At 47.7% G+C, this 24,585-nt stretch overlaps 1 protein-coding gene across 1 annotated transcript in view; it reads left to right on the forward strand.

Moving 5' to 3' along the window:
- Nucleotides 1–24,585, forward strand: part of cpamd8 (C3 and PZP like alpha-2-macroglobulin domain containing 8) — a 40,579-nt gene that overhangs the window by 12,350 nt on the left and 3,644 nt on the right. Inside the window, exons 18-41 of the mRNA XM_060067408.1 lie at nt 71–213; nt 928–990; nt 2,138–2,369; nt 3,991–4,144; nt 5,170–5,300; nt 5,413–5,464; nt 5,636–5,934; nt 7,221–7,289; nt 7,375–7,531; nt 7,656–7,832; nt 9,599–9,680; nt 12,798–12,954; nt 13,228–13,302; nt 14,423–14,588; nt 15,724–15,810; nt 16,049–16,185; nt 16,614–16,769; nt 17,621–17,683; nt 19,390–19,643; nt 20,189–20,276; nt 22,680–22,754; nt 22,978–23,083; nt 23,328–23,438; nt 23,905–24,117. Of these exons, the coding sequence (XP_059923391.1) occupies nt 71–213; nt 928–990; nt 2,138–2,369; nt 3,991–4,144; nt 5,170–5,300; nt 5,413–5,464; nt 5,636–5,934; nt 7,221–7,289; nt 7,375–7,531; nt 7,656–7,832; nt 9,599–9,680; nt 12,798–12,954; nt 13,228–13,302; nt 14,423–14,588; nt 15,724–15,810; nt 16,049–16,185; nt 16,614–16,769; nt 17,621–17,683; nt 19,390–19,643; nt 20,189–20,276; nt 22,680–22,754; nt 22,978–23,083; nt 23,328–23,438; nt 23,905–24,117 (3,247 nt within the window). The remainder of the gene's footprint in view (nt 1–70; nt 214–927; nt 991–2,137; nt 2,370–3,990; nt 4,145–5,169; nt 5,301–5,412; nt 5,465–5,635; nt 5,935–7,220; nt 7,290–7,374; nt 7,532–7,655; nt 7,833–9,598; nt 9,681–12,797; nt 12,955–13,227; nt 13,303–14,422; nt 14,589–15,723; nt 15,811–16,048; nt 16,186–16,613; nt 16,770–17,620; nt 17,684–19,389; nt 19,644–20,188; nt 20,277–22,679; nt 22,755–22,977; nt 23,084–23,327; nt 23,439–23,904; nt 24,118–24,585) is intronic.

Here is a 24,585-nt window from a genome sequence, read left to right on the forward strand (position 1 = left end):
TGTGTGTGTGTGTGTGTGTGTGTGTGTGTGTGTGTGTGTGTGTGTGTGTGCGTGTGCGTGCTCACCACAGGACACAGGCCTGGTGGTGATGACGGACGTGGTGAGCCTGAACCACCGGCAGAGCGGAGGCATGTATACAGACGAGGCGGTGCCAGCCTTCCAGCCCCACTCCTCCACCCTAATGACGGCCCTGCACTCCCGCGCCGTGCCCAGGTTAGAGACGCGTCCTCCTCCTGCCCTGTCATCCCCTCTGAAGGAGGCTCCTGTTTGTGTACCAGTTCCACCGTTTAAGTACGCCTCGGTGCCAAAGGGGGAGGAATGGAAGGATGCGCCGTCTCCGCTCAAGGGTGTTTTGGAATGCCGCTGAACGGTAGCTGTTGGATACCCAGAAGTTCCAACTTTCATGTTGTAATGTCTTGGTGCCGAACCGTGTAACGTATTGTCACCCTAATGTCAGTGTGTTTTGTGACCGGAGCAGGCATTAAACAACAAGTATTCACATAACAAAAAACTATGATTTTCTTTACAACGTGGAAATATTTTCCAGAGGAATCTGAGAAATGTCGGGGAAAAATCCTTGAAATGCTGCTGGTCTTTCTTCAACGCACCGGGGTAAATGAAGGCCGGTGCGCCGGGACCGAGGAAAGCAGATGGACCGACAATGCAGATGAATCATGTGTTTCCGTGTTGCATTCTGGAATACACATTCCTTAAAGCCACGAACAGCGCTCATCCAAGAGATTAACATTAAACACATGCTGTGACTAAAGAGGATGTTTTGGTCAACATAATACCTCTTTTAATTATGGATGGTTATACTGAAAGTGGCACTACCGCTGTGGGCCGGAGGACTGTTTTTGATGTCAGCTTGGTGTGTTTGTGTGTGTTTGTGTGCGTGTGTGTGAATGTGTGTGTTCTTGGTTGCAGAGCAGAGAAGCGCAGAAGGACATTCTTCCCGGAGACGTGGGTGTGGCACTGCCTTAATGTCAGGTATTTAACTATCAATGTGTACACACACACACACACACACACACACACACACACACACGCGATACACTGATAGGAAGATGAGGAAAAATTAGCTAAAAAGTAAAAGAAGGAGGAAATGGTTGTACACGAGGAAGGAGAGAGGTGACAGGTGGTGGGAACAGGAAGAGAGAAAAGGGTGAAGGAGGTGTTAGAAGACGAGTGGACGCAGGAGGAGAAGAGGGGAGGAGGTGATAAAAGAAGGTCTTGGAGGAGGAGGAGAGGAGCAAAGGGGATGAACATACAACATTGCAGAGGAGATGGAAGAAGGAGAGCAAAAGGAAGAAGAGAAGGAGCTGGAAAGAGGAGGAGGAGAAGCATACGATGGAGGTGTTTAGTTAGCCTGTGTGTGAGGAGTTCGGACCTTCTGGCATGCTGGCAGCGTCCAGCACTGTGAATGCGGCTCATTTAAACTGATGAAGTTATCTGGGAACACGCCACCAGTTTCTCAACAGCCCCTTTCATTCATTTCCAGCCAATGTAAATGTACATAGATCTCCATATGCTTTATGCCGTTGGACTGCGAGCCGCGAGTTCCTGCTTAATTCCTGTCGGCAGTTCAAGGCTTTTATTAGTCACATTGAGGGTATTATGGTTCATGGCTACTAATCAAGAGGAAAGGGAATTTTGTCAGAACATTCATTTTGTCCTGTCGGTGTTTGCCAAGACCAACATTCAGAATGGGTTGCCAGTAATGACCTCAGCAAGCCCCTCTCCAGTCCACACCTGACGGTTGGCTCGGCTATCTGTTATGCCGTGTGTAGGATAGTGATGAGGCGCAGGTGTTTTTGTGTTGACCCAGGTGCCTCCAACATAAAAGTCCTGTTCAAGGGTGATGGTCCAAAACCATCACCACTGCTGCCTTCATCTATTTCCATCCAAGTTTAGACTTGAAGGGAACAAGGTCAAAAGCATGACAAAAACACACTTACAATTTAAGAAACTTTACCAAAGCCAGATGGTATCCAAACAGGCTCATAGAATATAGAATATAGAAGTATCTGTAAAGGATCATATAATCAGATCATTCTTGTCATGATATTATTCTACACCTCAATTTCAGCCTACGACATCCCCTTGAATCACCTTTAACTCCATGCATCCCTTACAGTGCGGAGACTGGGGAAGCCGAGCTGCGATTGGACGTTCCGGATTCCATCACGACCTGGGTGACCGAGGCCATTGGCCTGTCCAAAGACACGGGGATGGGCCTGGCCAAGAGGGCGGAGCTGCGCACCTTCAAGCCCTTTTTCGTCGACTTCACCTTGCCCTACAGCGTGATCAGAGGAGAGCAGACCAAAGTCCCCCTCACTGTCTACAACTACCTGCCCACCTGCGCCGAGGTATGAACAGGACATCAGACCCACCCGTCCGTCACACAGAGTACGGCCGATTCTTACACAACAAACCTTCGTGTTTGGAAGACACATGTTTTCGGAGCCGAAATTCCTATTGAGTGCAATGTTTGCGTCCGCACAGTATAAACTTTACCGTCCCGAACCAAAGCACGGTGTGAATGTGATAATGACAGGGTGACATCACCGCGGCACAGCTTCAAACAAAACCCCGTCATCCGGTTTCAAAGTAAATGTTTACATGTGTGTGTGTTTTGTAAACCTGACACAAAGCCCGGCGGTCTCGTATAAAAACACCCCTCACGTCACAGTCCAGCCGCAGTTTGCTTAGGTAACCGGTCGCGGCAGCGTGCAAAACCCGAGCCGTACAATCGCTTTGTGTTGCTCAATACAGATGAAATATATCCTTTATTTCCTCCCCATTGATGTGTTTCGTTGAATAAGAAAAACAAGCCGTAAATCAAACCGGATAAGTGGAACAGAACGAGGTTTCGATGAATGGAGTGAATGAAACGCGGGGAGTTATTGGCATGACGGTGGGGCTCGTATCCCAGCCCCGCCGGGACAAAGGTAGTGTAATGCTCCTAAGAAACCCGTGCGGTCGGTCCACTGCTATGTTTTTTGGAAGCCCCTCGTGTTCCATCCTGTGCTTCAAACGGGTCCGTCCCGCGGCCCCACGGAGATGACATCATGTTGTCTGCAGATGAGCCTGTTAAACGGTGTGTGTGTGTGTCTGTGTGTGTCTGTGTGTGTGTGTGTGTCTGTGTCTGTGTCTGTGTGTGTGTGTCTGTGTGTCTGTGTGTGTGTGTGCGTGTGTGTGTGTGTGTGCGTGTGCGTGCGTGCGTGCGTCAACGCAATGTCGCATTCGCCCGGTAATGCAAACCATGGCAGAGCTCCGCTTTGATGTCGGCGCCGGCAACATGTGATTCCTATATTTCCTTTGCAGAGTTATTTACGACTAGTGGCATGTAGATGAGAACCAGTGAAAGGATCCGTCCGCATTGCTGAAGCGCTTTGGTGAAAGTTGGAGCGGTGAAGCTTAATCCTTCAGGGGAGCATAAGAAGCATGAGTCAGTCAGCATGGAAAATCCAGAATGCAATTTAGAAATCCTCCCGTGAATGCTTTTAAGAGCCTCGCTGGGAGGAAGACACGCTATGTGAGGGGTATGCCGGCGGTATGTCCTGTCAGACACCTGCTGCTCCTGACTTTAATCCGTTTAACATTCCTCTTCTTCTCTATTTTCCTCTCCTATCTTCTGTCGTCTCCTCCTCTCCTCCTCTCTTCTCTCTTTTTCCTGTCCTGTCTTCTTCTGTCCTCTCCTCCTCTCTTCACTACTTCTCGTCCGCTTCTCCTCTCCACTCCCATCCTGATATTTTTGCCCTTGTTTACTCTTCTCTCTCCTGTCATCTCCGCTCATGCTCTCTCCTCTTTCCACTCCTCTCCTCTTCTTTCCATTCCCCTCATGTCCTGTTCTGTTTTCTTCTCTACTCTCCTGTTCTCCCTTTCGTCTCCTTTCCCCTTCTTGTGTCTTCTCTAACGTCTTACTGCATTCCTCTCCCTCTCATTGACACACATATTTTCTCTCTCCCTCTCTCCTTCTCTCCACAGGTCCATGTTAAAGTCTCCGTCCCCAAGGGCATCAAGTTCGTGGGCCACCCAGGAAAACACCACCTCACCAGGAAGAAGTGTGTCTCTCCTGGGGAGGCCACGCCCACGTCGATCGTTCTGTCCTTCACCGAACTGGGAGCTATGAACATCACAGGTGACCTGAAGACCCGATGCAATTCACAGACACTACATTCCAACGATACTAGTGGGGTTCAATCTGAACCCCACTAGTATCCTTTTTTTTATGTATGCAACCAATTCAAGTCTTTATAAGTGAAAGAGTCCAGACTTTAAACGATGCTTATATTCTGTGTCCAGTATTCTGATCATTAAGGCTTATCCGGATTATGATGTTTTACATCAGCGAGTACAGATCAGACCGTGCTGGGCGATTTGAATTGTGTAGTGGCATTCCAGGTCAAACAATAGCGCCTTTCTTGCAGAGCTGCTCTCCAGGGCAGCTCTTTCTCTCTCTAGGGCTGCCTCTGAGGGCAGGCCTCTGGCCCAGAAGATTTATGAGCCCCTGAGCCCGTGTGTGTGATCTGGTCCCCCACCAAGAGCTACAAACAAACAGTCCTCCCACCTTCCACAGAGCCATGCAGGAACAATGCAGTGGGGGAGAAGCCAGGGGCCTTGCTGTGACACTGCAGTGGCATGTTGATGAGTTTCGCGGGTCACTGGTGGTCAACATGGCCCCCCACGGCCCCCTTTCGCCTGTCCCTTGACCCCGAGTCCTTCTCTCGCTCACTTCACACACACAAAGAGTCGCTGCGGACACTGGGCCACTGCGATGCATGCCCCCCGGCCCCCCCCCCCCCCCTCCCTCAAAAGAGCAGAGAACTCGCGGAGGCATGTTTTTGTTGTGCAATGTCTGTTGTGATAGATGCATTGCTTGTTCCATGCGGGGACAGCAAGCACTGCCAACACGTGCTCGCTCCGTGGTTACGCACACACGCTTTGCTCCAATCAAGGGACTGTTGATGTACGGGCAGAGTTTCAACACACGGGTTCAAGGCTTTGCAAAACTCACAATTAGACCAAAAGTAACCACTGAAAATAATGAATCTATGCATAAACACATACTTTACATCCACGCATGCATACATTCCTACCTCCCTACATGAATATATAAACCCATAAAGAAGTGTTTCATTAAGCTCTCCAATGCTTCTTCTACAGCGCGTGCGATCGCCTACAGTGAGCCAAGCTGCTGCTCTGACGGGTTGCAGACCAACAAAGTGAGCAACGATGTGGACGAGCGGAGAACCCCCACTGGCCTGGACTACGTTCGCAGGAGTGTTCTGGTGGAGGTAGGTGCTGGGATGTTGCTTGGCATGTGGATGCCTTTCTACTCACCGAATTCATTTTAAATCAGTTCTATTCAATCTACCATTCTTCAATTCTGCATCCCTCTGCTTGTAGCCAGAAGGCCTGCCCAGGGAATACACGTACAGCGTCTTCTTTTGCCCTAATGGTGAGTACAGCTGTAACCTCTCCCGATGAAGGAGTTGGCCCATGAATCCCTTCAATACTATAACTATGTTAGAGGCTAAAGGCTACAGAACTAAGCTTTACTTGACTTGATTACATTATCAAAGTCGAAAACAACTCGGGATTGACAGCGTTTATTATTCCTGTGTTTTAGAGAGGATCCACATCTCCACTCCCAACAAGTACGAGTACCAGTATGTGAAGAAGCCAGCTCGCATGACCCAGTTCCAGGTGGCGGTGAAGACCCACAACGATGCCCACTTTGCCCTCTCTGGAAGCCCCCACGACAGCGCCGAGATGCTGGAGATTGTGCTGGGCGGCAGGCAGAACAGCCGCTCCTGGGTCTCTTTGGGTAAAATGGGGGAACCGTTGGTCAGTGCCGCCACGCCAGGCATCCTGTCCTGGGACGAGTTCCGCAGCTTCTGGATCAGCTGGAAGTTGGGGATGATCCAGGTAAGGCGCCGCCCACGACCCAGCTGTCTCAGTACGATCTTTGGTGACCGTAGATGAGGATATGATGACAAAATGTAGCTATAGTCAACATAGGTCTGGGCGATTAATCGAAATTCAATCTCCATTTAGCGTCAAACGATACATACTAATATAATCGTGTTTTTTTTTGAGAACAGCTGGATATATATCTTTACATTATTTTGGATTTGAATATTTTCTTTTTGACCATTTTGTGTATTTTTTTATAAGTTGTCAGCTACAAAGTGTTTTTGGGAGAGACATGGTGAATGAATACATCATGTTTTCAAACTCAAAAATAATCCTTTGAATAATCGTGATTCCAATATTGTCCAAAATAATCGTGATTATGATTTTTTCCATAATCGAGCAACCCTAAGTCAACATATGAGTCTGGTCAGTTCATAGCAAACCACACTGACACGTTGCGCAGGAAGGGGAAACTAGGAGAAGAACTGAGATGTAAAAACGCGGATCGGGGACATGCTACTGTTTAGTTGAGCTGTTTAGCTGTTGTGTGCAGGTTAGGAGAGCGGAGTACGGGAGTCTGTGGAAAAGGCCACAGGGTCTGTGTGTTAGGAGGACTGGCGCCAGTTTTACTGGCATGGGCTGCCTGTGAGGTCACGCTTAGCGGGGGCTGATGTCAGTGAGGACACTCGCTGATCCGTGGCCCCGTGCTTACATGGTACTCGGGGGCTGGCACACCCGTGGTCCTGACCCTCGACAACGCAGTCCAGGGCCTTCGCTCGGCGCCGAATCACCAAAGAGAGCAATTAAAAACCCTGCTGTCGAGCAACGCGAGGGTTACAACCCAGTAGGATTCATTTTTATTTTTAGGGGGCTCTTATTGCTGCTCTGGGGGTAGGGAGCTGGGGGGATACTCGGTGGGGCCGCGCTGCACATGGTCTTTGGTTTAATGCGATTACGAAACGAAACCCACGGAACGCACCAGGAGGAAATGTGCTCTAAATGGGCCCGTGTGTGTTGGTGTTTGTTGTTGTTTGTGTGTGGTTGTCGGGTGAATCACACTGGCCTCTGCCGTGCCTTGGCAGATGAACATTGCTTGTGCCCAGTATGTAGTATTCCAAAAACAGCACTAGTGACGTTTTATTCACAGTCGTTACTTCCTGGCTTTTCTTGTTGACTTTCCCGTAACGACTGTGATTATTTATCATCCAAAGCGTGACGGCCGCACCGAAATGATGGCCCAACCACTCAGAGCCAAAGTACTGCAATCACCTCCCTTTATCCCTCCCCTTTTGCTTTAGGTGGGATATGGTCTTCAGCCGTCTAATGAATCGCTGATCCTCCAATGGGGAGGCCCCCTTCCAAACCAGGTTGGAGTTTAACTTTCATATCGTAGCGATGAAATTGTAATGTTCTGAGTGGAGCTTTTAGCATTTTCTTTCGTTATTCCTGCAGATACGTCATATTGGATTCTCCACGGGCTGGGGTTCAGTCGGAGAGTTTAAAATCTGGAGGAAGGAAGACTCGGACGAGAACCACAACGAAGCCTTCACCCTGGGGGTCCCGCAAAACGTGGTCCCTGGATCCGAGAAGGCCTCCGCATCCATGATCGGTAGGTTTCTCCAACTGCCTTTCGAGAATGCTCTTTCAATAAGTTCCTTGAAAGGCTTGAGTTTATGGTCAGGTGACACGATGGTTTTCCCACAAGCGTGTGCGTGTGTGTCTTCATGTGTTAGGGGACGTGATGGGGCCCACCCTGAACAACCTGGACAAGCTCCTGCGTCTGCCCTTCGGCTGTGGGGAGCAAAACATGATCCACTTCGCCCCGAACGTCTTTGTCCTGAAGTACCTGCAGAAGACCCGGCAGCTCAGTACAGACGTGGAGACGGAGGCCACTGACTATCTGCTGCAGGGTAAGCAGAGCACTAGCACCGTGTATTTCAGTGCAAATGAATGCTCCTTAGTCCTGCAGGTTCACATACAGTCCTTTGGATTCTAGAACAAAGGGGGGCGGGCAATTCTGAGGCGGGAGTACAAAATATGCAATGGAAAAGCGTGAGAACTCCTTCGTTCCCTCAAAACCTTTTTCAGAAGAAAGAGCTTGCTGTTAAGACGTGGACACACATTGCAGTCAACCCTGTCTGGGTATTTTTTCGATCAGCCCACCACAATGTTTTCTGAACTCAAGAATATTGTGAGGAATTTTCTTCATCTTTTCAAATCCTTGCAAGATTTATGTCAATTGTATGCAACACAGACCAAAATTCAGTGGCAGGGACTAGATCTACCATTCTTCTATGGAAGGGACAGAAACCAAATGAACCAGTTGGAGTTGGAAGGTGGAAAAGCTCTCCTGAAGGGGTCAGCCAGCATACCTGAGAACTAACACCATGTACCAAAAGGAGCAGCTGGTCTTTGGTCAGCTTGGTCAATCTCCAAATGCTACATCGAGAGTAAGCTAATGGGGGACCCAACATTTTCCTGCCTTTCATGTAAATGCTGCAAGGTGTGGAGGTTAACAAGATCCTATAAATCTGATTGGCCCGGGGGAACCTTTCAAGTCACTTGTTAAGACTGCTTAGCCTTATCTAATCATCAAAGCATTTGAAGAATTGGACCATAGGAAGAAGTGAGTTTTAAATTAGCTTTTGTTTTACACAAGAACCACTGTCATACCCTCTTTGTAGAGCACAGTTCCAGAAATACGGGAGCGATAAGCCCTGTAATTAAGGCTTTGAGTAATTCTCTATGTACTCCAGGGGAACTCATCGTTCCATATAAATGAAGTGAAAGATTGAACAATGGACTTAAAGAAAGATTTAGAAGGATAAGGTGGAATACACTGTAACCGAGTCATTTGGGGAGCCCATTCATTGTAATACAATTCACTTTTCTTGCCAAGGACAAGTTAAGTGTTTTCCATTTCTTCAGATCTATTTTGTCTGTCTCAAATGGAAGAAAATATTTTTTGCCGGATAAAGGCTCTGGATGTTTCTTGTGATGTTAGTGCCAAAGTATTTCAACCATCGCTAGACATTTGGATGGCTTTCAAAGCTTTAAAGACCTCCTATAATACAAATCAAACTGATCATATTTAATACTGACAATGGGATTATCTGAATGTATTTGCTCTGATTTACACAATTGCATTAACAATAACTAAATTACATTTTTATCTTGAAAATCAGGAAAATCAGGAAAAAATACCTCTAATATTACCCCTAACCATAACCTATTGAACTTTTCTTTTTTTTTACTTGAACTTTTCTTGCACCAACTTCGGTGAATTATCTCTTGCAGGGACAGGCTGTGAAAGGATCCTCAGGAATGTTGTACTGTAAATAAAAGCCGCTACGAGAACTGCCATTCATACTCTGCACCAAAGAGTCGATACATTCTAAAGCTGGAAGCCATCAATTTCATTAATTCAAAATCTGGAAGTCATCAATTTTGTATGTTCAATTGGCATTCCGATGCAGGTTTGGAAACTATGAATGCATGGGTCAATCGTTATGTGGGCCAGTCACTACCAGGATGCAACAACAAAACCCTGGTTGAATTAAGAGACGGTCAACGATACAAATCTGAAAATGTTAGAATGTGTACCGCATCTTATCCAAAACTCGTTTGGTTTTGCCTTTTCATTGGCTTCATCTGTCTGTTTGGATACATCTCCCAGGCTATCAGAGGCAGCTGACCTACAAGCGCCAGGATGGGTCCTACAGTGCTTTTGGAGAGAGGGATTCTTCTGGAAGTATGTGGTAAGTCAACCGTCATTCAGACATGTTTCATCTTTGTGGTTTGCATTCTCTGTATTTGTGTTGATATAATTGTGTTTGCCTGACCATTAACACATCTGCACAATAACACGAAGGTCCAATAGAGATGAGCTCTAATCTGATCTGAGAGATTTCTCCACATTCCTTAAGCCTCAAACTGAAGGTAGGTATGCAGCTAAGGGTTCTTATCAGCTTTACAGCATGTTGTTGTTAAATGAAAGCATTCTGTTATGAGAGTTAAAATCTGCTTGAATTTATCCTCTGCAAGTGTTTAGGCCTTGTTTACATCTCCTCGAGGCAGGCAAAAAGCCAGAGGTGTCTCATAAAGTTACCAAAAAAATCAACTTTGAAGTGGTTTAATGCTGGCCGATTGAGGCCCTGGGGCAAAGCGCATACCAGTAGTTGATTTACGAGCTGGATCGGTATTATAATATTTAATAGAGCTGAAAGTATGAACCAGCTGGGTGCATTAACCATGGGCATTTACAGACAAACACATTGGATCCCAAAGTTAGGTAGGCTTCCATTATGTATTTGCCGTTAAAGAGGGGTAAATTCTACCAAAATACCATAATAGCCCCCTACTGCACTGGCCTCCTGGACCAACTCCTACCTCTCCGCCAGTGGAGACTTTCTCAACTCCCCCATACAAATGACTCTGTGCCCCTCTGCCTGGAAGGTAAAATCATGGTCCTCCGGTATTGTGAAAACGTTTGGACTCTTGGGGAACATTGAAATTGCCCACAGATGTCTCTGGGAGGAAATGCGGATGTTGCAAGGATTGGTGTTGAGTTTGTCCTAAAGCCCCGGGCCACACGTGTACGGGTTGGGGGGCACAGCACAGATGGTTGAACCTTCCATAAACCTCCATCAAACACTTTATGAATCCAACAGCCACGTGTTCATACGCCAAAGACAACCGCGCTGTTGTTTCTGATCCAGGGTTCAGCAGTTGAGCAGAGCCTTTATTGCTGCTCTTTAAAGCACTCTTAATGCAGTGTTAATGTATTCCAGCTTGTTAAAATACTTCAGAACGGAAATTGTTAGGGAGCAATGAAAAATATAATGACATGGGTAAGAGATGTTGTGGTAAACAGTCGAGGACTTTCGGTGATGTGGCTTTAGCACACCAATGTTGTTGGTCCAAAGGAAAGAGAGAGAAGAAGTTCAGAAGTGCACCAGCTTGCACTTGTTTAGAAGTATGGATGCGTGCGGAAAAGAGGTTGCATCCTGCAATTTGTGAGAGAAAAGGGAGAAAGTGTCAACATGGCACTGTTTGAGTGTTTTCATTCTTCCGTCAGGGTCTTTCCTCAGTGGTACAAGTTTTGGCTGGCAGGGTATTTGTGTCTGCTGAAGATTGATCTAACTTTGCTATCAGTAATAGAGGAATGGGTTTTGAATACCAGAGAGAAAAAACAAGCAATATTCTTGGCAGGTGCATTTCATGTGCCAATTTCAGTTTTTTAAGGTATTTGACACAGGAACTGCATGTGTTATCTTTGGCTGGCTTAATATTTGCGAAAGAAAGCAATATTTGCTCAAAAATCAAATAACATTCAATCTGCATGTTCAACAAACAATGTCATAAAAGCCCAAAATATCTTTAACCGAATTCCCCAGGGTCTCGTCAAGCTATTGTACACTATGTAGGAAGCATTTATAAGATTAGCCCACAGAGAGCCAAGTTAATCTTAAACCACTAAATGTATTTTATGGTTTTCTAATTCGTGTGAAACAGCAATCTAAACATTTGTGTCGAGCTTGTGTGCATTGCCTTCTAGGGAAAATCCCTCCAGTGTACTTATTCCAAGATGGCGCTCAGAACGATTCATGAGAAGCGATTGGAGAGAAGTTCGGGAGTGGACAGTCAAAGAGCACAGTGTGAAGACGTTTCCCAATTTGACAGGGGCCTTGGGTGTGACTGATAGGTGCAACTATGGCAACCTCAGCTTCTCCACCTGCAGCCAGGCACCTCAGGCCCCGATGACATAATGTTGTTTAACGTCCGAGTAAAAGAAAACCTGAAATCCCTGTTATGCACGGAGTCCATTCCTCACTGTGTTCCCTGGGGAGCCACAACCTCCATGTGCAGCTAGGGCGAGATTGAATACCTTCCACCATGGGAGTAGGTCCCCTGTCGCCAGCTCTCCACTCCCCTGCTACTCTCACTTGGCATGTTCTTTCCCCTCCAGGGCTGTGCGTGGAATTAACGTTTGCAAATGTCTTTGTGTTCCTGCTGCTTGTGATTTTTATTTCTTTTCCCTTTTTCCTTTTTTGTTCTGTATCGTGAGCAGCTTGCCTCATCTTCTGGCGAAGGTGGACCTGGGAATTTTGTGATGGAATACGTTGCTATTATTAAGGAGCACTTGGCCGAAAGTCGGTGGACGGTTGAACAACCTCCCGCCACCACCGGGGAGGTCTGTTCTTTATGGAGGAGTGTGTGTTTATTAGCTCGGGCCATGATCCCCCCCCCAAAGGGATGCCCTTGGCTTCATGGTCCTTCTGCATTTACTCCACCGTGGCTCCACTGAGATCATCCCCTCTTAAACCTTCAGTCACACTCTTGAGAGGCATGGGGTTTCACGGCAGGCATCCCTGGGGATCGGTGGGCTTGTTTAAGATGCTGAATTCTTTGGAGAATATTCCTGGTTTCACAAGCAAAAACATACCTGATGCAGCTGGAGGAACATTGCCGCCCGGTCTTTCAACGCTGGAATGAACTAGCTGCTATTCCCCCCATACGGTTTATCCGTCCATACCTCAGTGGTCCTTGTCGATTTATTTAGCCATCTGTCTTCAGGTTCACCGTCACGCTCACTCAGTTTACCTCAGCCTAACCTCTTCCACTGTCTAAACTGTTGGGAAATGGTTCATACCGTTACATTAAAGTTAATGTGCTGTGAACTTTTGTGGTTTGAGGATGATGTATTTTAAGGATCTGTCAGCACATGTTTGAGCGGATCTTGGGAAAACACTTTTTCATCTCCCTGTCCTTTACATCTCTCTCTCTCTCTCTCTCTCTTTCCTATCTCTTTCTCTCCCCCTCCCCTCTCCTATCTCTCCCTCTCTCTCCTTCTATCCATGTCTTCCCTGCTTCAGGTTGACAGCGTTTGTGTTGAAGTCCTTTGCCCAGTCTCGGGGCTTCATCTTTATTGACCCTGAGGAGCTGCGTGCTGCAAAGTCCTGGCTCATTAAACATCAAAGAAACGAGGGCTCCTTCCCTGCCATGGGACGCATCCTCAACAAAGACCTGCAGGTATGCCTGTGCATGAATACACTGCATGGATATATGTGCGGAGACCTATGTGGTTGCATTGGGGGAGATGGGGGATGTTAGACAAGTAGTCAAGGTGCAACCAATTCAACAGGCTACGTATAAGCCAGTAAATCCCATAGTTGTGGACCTTGTGTTTAACCATATTGTGCATTGGTAGAATGGACCAGTCGATGTACCTACCATCCCATGTATGTGTATCAAAACACGCATCACTATGTCTACTAAAACTATCCACATTGCATATTTCAACAGGGCGGAATCCATGGGAAGATATCCCTCACAGCTTATGTGGTCGCGGCGCTCCTGGAAACGGGGATAACCACTGAGGTCAGCAGTACACCAAAACAAACCGCCACAGTCAAGTCCGTCACAATAGTAAACTTGTTTTGGTTTTTCGGAGCATTGTTTTGACCAAATAGTTTCTGATTAAAGTAGACATCCAACGCCCTATCATTTTGTCTCGAAAAACAAGTGTGCAACATCTCGGACGACGTCAATGCATCCTGAGGGTAAAAAACAATCTAAACACGAGTTTAGATTGACCGCACCAGGAACAGCTTGTTCCCATGGTTTCCTGAAGTTGTCCTGGTTAATGTCCGTCACACACCTGCGCTTCATTTAATACTCTCTTATGATTATTGGCATGGTGCCTGTTCAGTCTTATAAAGAAAGTAAAACACCCTCTAAAAATCAGCATAACGGGACAATTTGCAGAACGACTGCAGTTGTTTGTGAGGGTGCACAACACTGCTGCTTACACTCATTTCTGTTGTGTTTTGTCAGCTGCGCTTCTGTGTTCTGCCTGAGATCCCACTGTCATTTCACTCCAGTAAAAGCTGGCTGTAGTTGCAGTCTTTCATGGGGATTTCCCTTGTTGACTCATGAGGGATAAATCCCCCTAATGATGGATGGATACTATAAATCAAAGCAACCTCAATTTCACCTCAATGCAAGACGGATGTAGCCATAGCAGTGGTTAGCCTCTGAGTCTGAGCCTTGTCGTTTTAGATATAATGGAATAATACCACATGAAGCCGAACGATTAAAGCTGACCAAAAGGTTTATTCCAAAAGCACACCTGTGCAAAAGCTTTCAATTAGACCACTCAAGAGCCAAAAGAGATGATGATGGAAGTGAGGATTTATGTATTGAAATATTGTGTGTGTGTGTGTGTGTGTGTGTGTGTGTGTGTGTGTGTGTGTGTGTGTGTGTGTGTGTGTGTGTGTGTGTGTGTGTGTGTGTGTGTGTGTGTGTGTGTGTGTGTGTGTGTGTGTGTGTGTGTGTGTGTGCGCGCATGCCTGTATGTTGGGTGTGTGTGTGTGTGTGTGTGTGTGTGTGTGTGTGTGTGTGTGTGTGTGTGTGTGTGTGTGTGTGTGTGTGTGTGTGTGTGTGTGTGTGTGTGTGTGTGTGTGTGTGTGTGTGTGTGTGTGTGTGTGTGTGTCCTCAGGAAGAAAAGGTTGCCGTGACCAAGGCCAAGGAGTTCCTGGAGACCAACACCTACTCGGCCGGCGACCCGTACACCACAGCCCTCTCTGCCTACGCCCTGGCCCTGCTCCGCAGTCCGTACGCCCCACTGGCGCTACGCCGCCTCAACCACATGGCCATCACGCACGGTAAGGGCCACCGTCGCCTTCCTCCCCATTCGGCCCTGAAAAGGGGAACCCACATCGGACGTAGGGCAGCCTCAAACTAAACACATACCCCCCGACCACTCAGGCCTCAGAGGCTTCAAGGCCGATCTGGGCTGGGTGTTTTTAGTGTACATGCGGGTTAGGTTAACCTCTTCGTCCCGAAATGACCCGTATCCGGGTGAAGCCTCTACCCGCCAATTTGCACAATACGTTTCAAGGCATTTAAACACGTGAGAAAGCAGTCGTGTGGAACACCCCTAGAAAGTTACGATTCTCAACTTTTGGTCTTTCGTTGCCATTGTTAGCCAAGTGAAAGACAATTCCAACCCCAAACAAGAAGCATGTACTACAAAAAGTAACGTATTTCATAAATGTGATGATGGAAGAGTGACTGATACTGTGACTGATTCCAACTGTCAAAATCATTTCACCCTGTGACTACAATCAATATCTATTAGCACATTTTAGCGGTTTTAGAGGAAATAGATACATTTCCTTCAATCCGAACATACGTTCTTCGTTGCCATCCTGTGGCCGTATGGTGCAATTGTTTGGCTTGGTGCCATTCAATTATATTCTCCCTGACCGTAGAGGGGTGAAGTGTCAACTGATATATTGGGTTCTCAGGACATCTACCTGTTTGTTATTCATCAAGTTTATATTGTCGAATTGACATTGGTTCACATTGGATTTATTGATTTATTTGGTGATTTTGCCTAAACCTACCTCTACTAAAACCTCTCTATCTTTGCTCAAGTTCACTTTATTGTTATCAAATATGGACCCAGGCACTTGTGATATGGCCTTTCAGTAATATAGGGCTACCCACTGATAATGCACTGGGTGATATCCAATCTAAAACATGACCTTTATTTCAGGCAGAAATTAAATCCTCCACTCATGCTTTATTCACTCTAACCAAGTAGTATCCACATTGTTTATTACACTTGCAACAATCTCACAGGTATTATCTTTATTTCGGTAACACGACAACATGACATATTATAGCCCTTGCAGTTGTGGAGAAGCACTCTATTTACTTTGGAAGAAATCTCTGCGCTGATTTATTCCTCTTCCTCTGTGTTCCTCCATCGCTCTCTTCCACTCCCCACCACAGACGGCTTCACCCACTGGAGCCTCACGGGAACCACGGTGACCGCTGAGGACACCTTCATGGGCTTCAGTGACGGCCTGTCCCAGTCAGGTGGGACACCTTCAGATCTCACCTTTCAATTACACAGAACAAGAACCACCTGGTGCCGACCACCGGAGATGTTTAGGCCATCTCATCGCAGTTAAAGTAGGGAGAGAGAGAGAGAGCATAAGAGAACGTTAACGCAACCAAACTTCACGGTTCAAACCAACGTCAATGTTTCAACATGTTAACCTCGTAGGTCGTAGCATCAGATTAGGTTCATTTCTAGTTCTCCGTCTCTCCATAGTGGTGTCGGCCGAGGTGGAGATGACCGCCTACGGCTTGTTGACGTACACCCTCCTGGGCGACGTGGCGTCGGCCCTGCCTGTGGTCAAATGGCTCTCCCAGCAGAGGAACGCCCTAGGGGGCTTCTCCTCCACCCAGGTGACCCTCCTCCTTCACCTCACTCCACCCGTCGGGGCAGTCTAGTGGGCTTTGGCTTGGATGCCCCATGTCGGAGTGATTACCACGAGGAGACATTGCGCCATACACCTGACCCCTACCTGCTCCTCGATGACATCATGTATCTAAAAGTCCACACTAAAGTCCGCTAAAAGGACAAAATAACAAAAAAACTCCTCTCTTGCCATCTATATGACAGGGTTTACCCATGATGTGATTAAGTCAACATTCACACATCGGTTTGCCCTAAAAGCCAATAACAACCATCAAACTCATCGCACACCTTGACGTCATGCAATGAAACGGTTCGGTGACTTAAGTGTTGACAAAGAAACCATTTGCCTCGTCATTATCTTCCGGCTCCCTTCGTTGACACTTCTCGTCTTATCCACAATCTCGGCGCACGCCAGGACACGTGTGTGGCTCTGCAGGCGCTGTCCGAGTACGCGATCCTCTCCTACGTGGGTGGGGTCAACCTCACCATCTCCCTGGCCTCCACCAACCTGGACTTCCAGGAGACGTTCGAGCTGCACCGCGAGAACAAGAAGATCCTCCAGAGTGCCAAGGTACTGCGAATATTGACCCATCCCCGAGTACAGCAACAAATCCTGGAGGATTAAGGGGGATCTGCTGCACACATGGTCACCACTGTTCGGGATTACCGCTAAAACGCCAGCCTTGAACCATTGAATAGTAATCTATGCACCGCTGTGTAAACACCCGCCTTTTCCCCCACTTGACTCCAGCTCACGGAGGCGCCCAATTAAAAAGCGTTTCAGTGTGCTCCAGCGTTAAAACCTCTCTTCACCTCTCTGTTTTTTATTTGTTTGTGCCGTGGCCAGGACCGCTTCACACGGCCCAACCCCGCCAAGTAAAACTAGGTGCTTAATAACCTCACTGTACTGCCCCCTCTTTCATTAAAGACTTCCCATAAATGACCAGTCGGTCGGTCCAGTGTGGCCCCAGATCAGTCCAGATGAGCGAGTATTCGGCGCTCCCTCCAGTGGCAGTCGGGCTCCTCTGCTGTGATTAGTGGTGTCATGTTAATTGGAGCCAATTATGGCCCGCTGGTTAGTGGCCAGGGAACCACAGGTGGCAGTATGGCAGTGTAGCCGGCTTTCATTTGGTTGACATATGACTCATTCATCTCTCGTTGCCTCATCTCTCTCTCTCTCTTTTTCTCTCTCTCTCTCTCTATCTATCCTGGACCACTCTTCTCTTTTTCTTTCATTCTGTTTATTTGGTTTTATCTGACATTTTAATATTTCTTCTCCTCTTTTGGCTCTCCAACTTTCCTCTCTTTTCATCTCTCCTATTTTCTTGATCTGTATGTTCTTCTCTGCACTGACTCCCGCTCTCTCTTTATCTATCTCTCTACCCTTCCTCTCTCTGTCTCTCTCCCTCTGTCTCTCCACAGATCCCCAGTATCCCCACAGGTCTCTTTGTAAGCGCTAAAGGAGAAGGCTGCTGTCTCATGCAGGTATTTGCGAGCATCTCTTCTCTCTCTCTCTCTCACTCATACTCACACTCACACTCACACACACACACACACACACACACACACACACACACACACACACACACACACACACACACACACACACACACACACACACCCAGTCTCTCTCTCACACAACATTCTCTTTCTCACACATACTCTCTCTCTCTCTCACACACACACACACACACACACACACACACACACACACACACACACACACACACACACACACACACACACACACACACACACACACACACACACACACACACACACACACACACATTCTCTCTCTCACACTCACACTCACACAAACACACACACACACACACACACACACACATTCTCTCTCACACACACACACACACACACACACATTCTCTCTCACACACACACACACACACACATTCTCTCTCACACACACGCACACACACACACATGCTCTCACACAAACATTCTCTCTCACACATACTCTCTCTCTCACACACACAGACACACACACACACACACATTCTCTCTCACACACACATACTCTCTCACACACGCACACGCACACATATTCTCTCTCACACACACACATACACACACACACACACACACACACACACACACACACACACACATTCTCTCTATCACGCACACACACACGCATGCTCTCACACAAACATTCTCTCTCTCACACATACTCTCTCTCACACACACACAGACACACACACACACACATACTCTCTCTCACACACTAACACACACACACCCGCAGTTACCAAAGGAGGATAAGTATAATATCATGCATGCATTACCAGTTGCATTGAAAGAATTTGCCGACAGCGTCGACAGTGGTTCTCATTCGAATTCGAAAAATGTCCTGCCCAGCTCAGTGGAAATCAGGATCTGGTAGGACTTAGTGGTTTATTTTCCACCGTTCGTTGCCTTTACAGTTTATCCCAACAAACACAAACTTCTAATGTCCCACCCCACTATCCTAGACCTGCTATGGTCGTCACACTCTCCGGTCCACTTCCATACCGCCTTATATAACTGTACTCTCGTCTCGTCGTCGCCTCTACGCACAACTCTCTCTCCACTGCTATAATGTCCATTTCTTTCTGCTTTATTCCTCCACTTTATTTTAAAGAAAATTCACAAACTTCTCTTTCTTTGTATCAATGTCTGTTTGCCTGTCTCCCCCCCCCCCCCCCCCCCCTCCCATCTCCTTTTGAGCTCGTCCCCTCGGGCCACCAGCACCTGGGCTTTAATGAAATATAAGACACGGCAAACTATAAAGAGAGAGGGAGGGTGTGTGTGTGTGTATGTGTGTGTTCCGATGCATGCGTGTTTGCACACATGTGTGAGTGTGTACACATGCACGCACATTTGTATGTCTCTACCTATCCACACAGTTGTTGCTGTTGGCAATGACTTTCCTGTGTGTGCACATGTTTCACCTGCAGCATTTAAACTGAAAGACGAGTCAGGACCTCAAATCATCTGTTTATTATGAGGCTACTTACTTAAGAAATCTATCATGTGAAACAGAATATAAAATAAAATAAAAAGCATAGAGTTACATTCTATGCTTTGAAATAGCTTCCATCCGTAGTAAAAGTCTGATATTCATAGTTATTCAAATAACAGGTTTAATAATAATTATTAAACGTTTAATAACGTTTGATAATAATCGACAGATCGACGTGTCCTACAACGTGCCGGACCCTGTGGCCAAACCGGCCTTCCAGCTCAAGGTGGTCCTGAAGGAGCCGCTCCGGGAGCGCCACGCACAGGCCTCGGCCCCCCGACACCCGGCCCCCCGCGCCCGGAGCCGCGACGACAACCGCTCTGAGCTGAACCGCAGGAGGCGGGCGGCCCTGGACGAAGACGAAGACCCCGCCGCCCACCAGGACAGCATGGACTACCGGATCTCCTTGGAGGCCTGCGCCAGGTAGCGTCTCGTTGGGGTCCATTAATGATCAGAGATTTAAAAGGAGACGTATTAGTGGGCGTGTCCACCTAGATGTGGGACGGATCGAAGAGCAACGTTTGCCGCAGTTCAGTAGGTAGGCTGGTAGACCGATCTATCCAGCACAGATCTAGGTGGACACGCCCACTTGTGATGTCAGAAGAGGCGGATTTTCAAAAAGGCTTGTAATGGCTAACCACACTCACACCTGGTGGTATACTATGCCACCTTTTAAAACAGTTTCACGAGGCTCGGGTGTACCGGTATCAAGTTATTTGGGGGCTGGTGAGCGTCTCAAGACTATCTAATCCTAAACCTGGGTGGCCGGGTCAGTTCAACATTCCCTGTAAATGTGTATTACTGTAAATGAAGGATTAGATCCAAAAAAGAACATGAGTTGCAAAAACATGTAAAGACATATGATTATCTCTCTCTCTCTCTCTCTCTCTCACTCTCACTCTCACTCTCACTCTCACTCTCACTCTCTCTCTCTCTCTCTCTCTCTCTCTCTCTCTCTCTCTCTCTAGGTGGCTCCACTCAGGCTCCTCCAACATGGCTGTCTTAGAGGTTCCCATGCTGTCCGGTTTCCGAGCTGATATCGAAAGTCTTGAGAGGGTACACAATCCTGCAATCCCACGTACACACACACAAACACACACACACACACACGCACACACACACACACACACACACACACACACACACACACACACACACACACACACACACACACACACACACACACCGTGGAGTTATGCTCCACGAGGTTTCCGACGCGCCTCATGTATTTATATCTAGATTCTACACACAGGACCTTTTAAGCACGACATTCAAACCAATAAACCAACTTGTTGACAATGTTGACTTGTCAACATTGATCTAAATTTCACTCTCAAGATAAACATTCAAGATAGCAGGGAGCGTGACCAAAGAAAAAGTACAAAAATAAACATGTGAGCCCCACACAGCTGTGCACCCCTCCCCTCCACCCCATCCTCAAACATACTTGCATAAATCCCCCAATTAGCAAAGGCGAGGGAGAGAGAAGTGGGCAAGCAAGTCTCTGCCATAATGTTTGGAATTTTGTGTATCGAAATTGTATACTTTGAAAACAAGTTCATCTGAATTTCTTTGTTTGTGTTCTTTTTTTAACATTTCAATATTGTGAATTCAACGGTGTTCACATTTCCTTCTGCAAAATTCAATTGCCTATCAAAATGTAAACGTCATGGCAGTGATTTGCTTCCAGAGAGTAAGTGTAGGTCAAGTAGAGGAAGGATACAATGGGTCATGTTTCCGGCCTGGGGACCGCTGGAGGTTTGGAATGAATGGATGAATTAATAAGCTAACGGATGGATGTAGCTGCCCGTGGCGGTGGTGTGCTGGGTGACACAGGGGGGGACGGACCTTTTAAAGCAGTACAAGGGGATCAAGCACACATCAGGAGCTCGCCCCTCATTACTGCACAGTTATGGAGAACTGAGCCTGCAGGCAAGAACCCCCATAAAGACCCCCCTCTCGCCCCCTCTCGCCCTCTCACTCTCTCTTGGCCAGCCTGTATAGGCAGATGGCAAACAAACATTTTGACATTGCTAATCACATATAAACACATACCAATGGACTAATGGGATTACAGTCTTTTTGTTTGTGTATGCGTGTGTATTACACCCGGGTCGCGGTGGCTAACATGCCTGCTAGCTCCCTGGCGGTTTTACTACAGTCCCTCAGACGGCCACTCGCATTCCTCCATTTATGGTAGCAGGCCTGGCGTCCACAGTCATGGGGGGCTGTTGTTCCCCCGACCCCGCTCGTGTTTAACGATGGGACCACTGACTCAGACGTGGGCCCTCGTGGCCGTAACATCTTATCACCCGATGTAATGAGCTGGATGTGTGTGTGTGTGTAGGTGTGTGTGTGTGTGTGTGTGTGTGTGATGATTGTTTCTGTGTGTGTGTTTGTTGGGGGGGCCTTTTTCTGCTGTAGGCTCAGGACTCCATGGCACACTTTATAGTTGCTCATCATTCAAAAAAATGCCTTATGAACTGTAGTGTGTGTGTGTGTGTGTGTGTGTGTGTGTGTGTGTGTGTGTGTGTGTGTGTGTGTGTGTGTGTGTGTGTGTGTGTGTGTGTGTGTGTGTGTGTGTGTGTGTGTGTGTGTGTGTGTGTGTGTGTGTGTGTCTTGGTGGCGCCAGCCCAGGCTGAGCACCTCATAAACCCCTGCTGTGCGAAGGCTGCCACATATGACAGAATGAGAATACTCCCTGTGGGGGAAATTAACATCGCTGCCTCCCTGTGTACACACACACACACACACACTCATACACTCATAAACGAAAACACACTCACAAACACACACATACCCTCATACTTACAATCATACACACACACATTAACAAACACACCTACACACAAACTCACAAACACACACACACACGACTCCCACATTCACGTCTATATCCAGTAAAGGGCCTCCCCGTTGACCATTCATACAACATAGAGTCCATTCAGGTCCTGAAAAAGGCCTAAACATCTCCACACTGGACTCGGAAAGCACCACAAACACACCACCGCCACAACACACAAACCCCTCTTCCCTGAAATCTGAGTGACTCTGTCGAAAATATGCATCCTCACTGAATGCTTTCACCCAAAGTTTGTGTTTTCACGGCCCCCTCTCCAAATGATGAGACAGAGGGAGAAAGTTGAGAGAACATCTGGGATTGTAGTCATCGATGAGCTAATGACAACATAGTGCTCAATAGACCCTAAATTCAGGCAACAACAAGAGGCAGTGCATGGATCTACTTAGAGCGGGATCGAACGGAAACCACACAATAACATTCGGGAACCCGCACCACATGTTTGGACTGTGACAAAACCCAATCCAACACAAACATTCAATCTTGTGGTTTCCTCTGCAGCAAGAAAACATGTCAGAGCGGATGTGATTGTCTGTGCCTGACCAGACAATGGATGCTTCTATGGGTTTGTTTTTTGACCTCTTATCCCCCCCAAACAGCTGCTGATGGACAAGAGAGTGGGCCTGAAGCGATACGAGTTGGATGGCAGAAAGGTGCTTTTCTACTTTGACGAGGTCAGTCCTGCTGTCTGTGTTGACCCTGTAGTGCAGGAAGAGTGTTTGTTGCTTGGGTGTGCATATTTGACGCATTTGTTTGAATGTATTGCATAGATAGTATTTTATACGATATTGCATTGCGCAATGCATGTACTATATGTATGTGTATCTTCGTCTTTATAGCTGTTTAGAGTTGTGTGTGTTTGTGGTTTTCTCCCCTATGTTGGTCACCTTCCCTCAGATTCCCAGCCAGTGTATGACCTGTGTGAGCTTCCAGGCTGTGCGGGAATATATAGTAGGCAAGACAGCGCCTGTTCCGGTCAAAGTCTATGACTACTATGAACCAGGTGGGCATTTCATGAATATTCAAAGTACTGCTCTAATATTAACAGAGTATGAAGGCCCCCCTTTCATAATCATTATGATATTTTTTGGATGTGTGTGTGTGTGTGTGTGTGTGTGTGTGTGTGTGTGTGTGTGTGTGTGTGTGTGTGTGTGTGTGTGTGTGTGTGTGTGTGTGTGTGTGTGTGTGTGTGTGTGTGTGTGTGTGTGTGTGTGTGTGCGCGCATGCGATGTCTGTGTGCCGTTCAGCATTCGAGGCGACGAGGTTCTACAACGTCAGCGAGAGCAGTCCGCTGGCCCGAGAGCTGTGCGACGGGCCCACTTGTAATGAGGTGGAGAGTTCGACCAACCAGTGGATAGGTGAGACCTCACCGGCAGCTGCACCGACACGCCGCACACAGCCATCGCTCGCGGGTAAACTCTGTGAGCGTGGGTTAAAGGTCTTTGCACCAGCCTGCCCGTTAGGGAAACTAACCAATAAATCAAAGGCGGTGAATGAGAGCGGAAGAGAGCAAGGCTTTGAACCTAAACAACCCAAGAAACGTCCCCTCGCTCTCTGCTCCCTCTCTCTCCAAGTTTCTCCGCCACTCAGCAGTTTAGCATTTCACGCAGCTGGGACTCGCAGGGCGAGATGGATTCCCTAAACCAATCAGGGATGAAATGCTCTGATAGGTCAGAAAATACCTTGTGAGCGGCAGGTATCATCGACTCAAAACCAGTTCTTCTCACAGTGCATTTCACTCAAGGACGGCGGACGGACTGGTTTTGCCGATTTCTAAACCCATGACACCCCGGTAACAGCCCCCTTTCCCCCCCCCTCCTCCAGGCTTCGTGCCGGGGAACCAGTGCAACAACGTGTTCGGCTGCCTGGAGGAGGAGCGCTACGAGCACTGCACCTGCTACCGGGACTGCGGCTACGACGGGGAGCCGGTGTGCGGGTCGGACGGGCGGCGTTACCAAAACCAGTGTCAGATGGAGGCGTCGGCCTGCCGCAACGGCACGCGCATCGAGCAGGTGCCGCTGTCGCAGTGTCCCCCGAGTAAGAGCTCTCCACGGCCACGTCCCAACACCTCCACCCCGGGGGGGCCTCCCACCCAGACCCCGTCCTGGAATCCTAGCTGTCGTCGAACCACTCGGGTCATGGTAGCGTAGGCGCGTGATACAGTGTGTCGCTGTTTATGGGGCTTTTTGGCCTCCGTCTGCACCAAAGCGTGACTGATCTAGCTTGTGAGAACAGCTGTCCAGCTGCTGCTTGGCTGATTAGTAGATGGGAGTTTGGTGGGAGAAGAAGAGACCCCCCCCTCCCCATCTCCCCGCCCCTCACTCTCGCCCCTACTCTGCTACATTACAGGGCACTTCCAAATTACAGAGTGCTTCTGTTCAGCCCTTTGAAAAACTTTGTCACATTCCTTTCCAACGCACAGGCCAACAACAAAGGAGCCTTCATGTTGTGGAACTGATTGAGGAAAGGCTCAGACAAAACTTTTTTTCTTTTTTCAAGAGGGTG

This window comes from Gadus macrocephalus, chromosome 12, assembly GCF_031168955.1.
Source record: "Gadus macrocephalus chromosome 12, ASM3116895v1".
Lineage (NCBI taxonomy): Eukaryota > Metazoa > Chordata > Actinopteri > Gadiformes > Gadidae > Gadus > Gadus macrocephalus.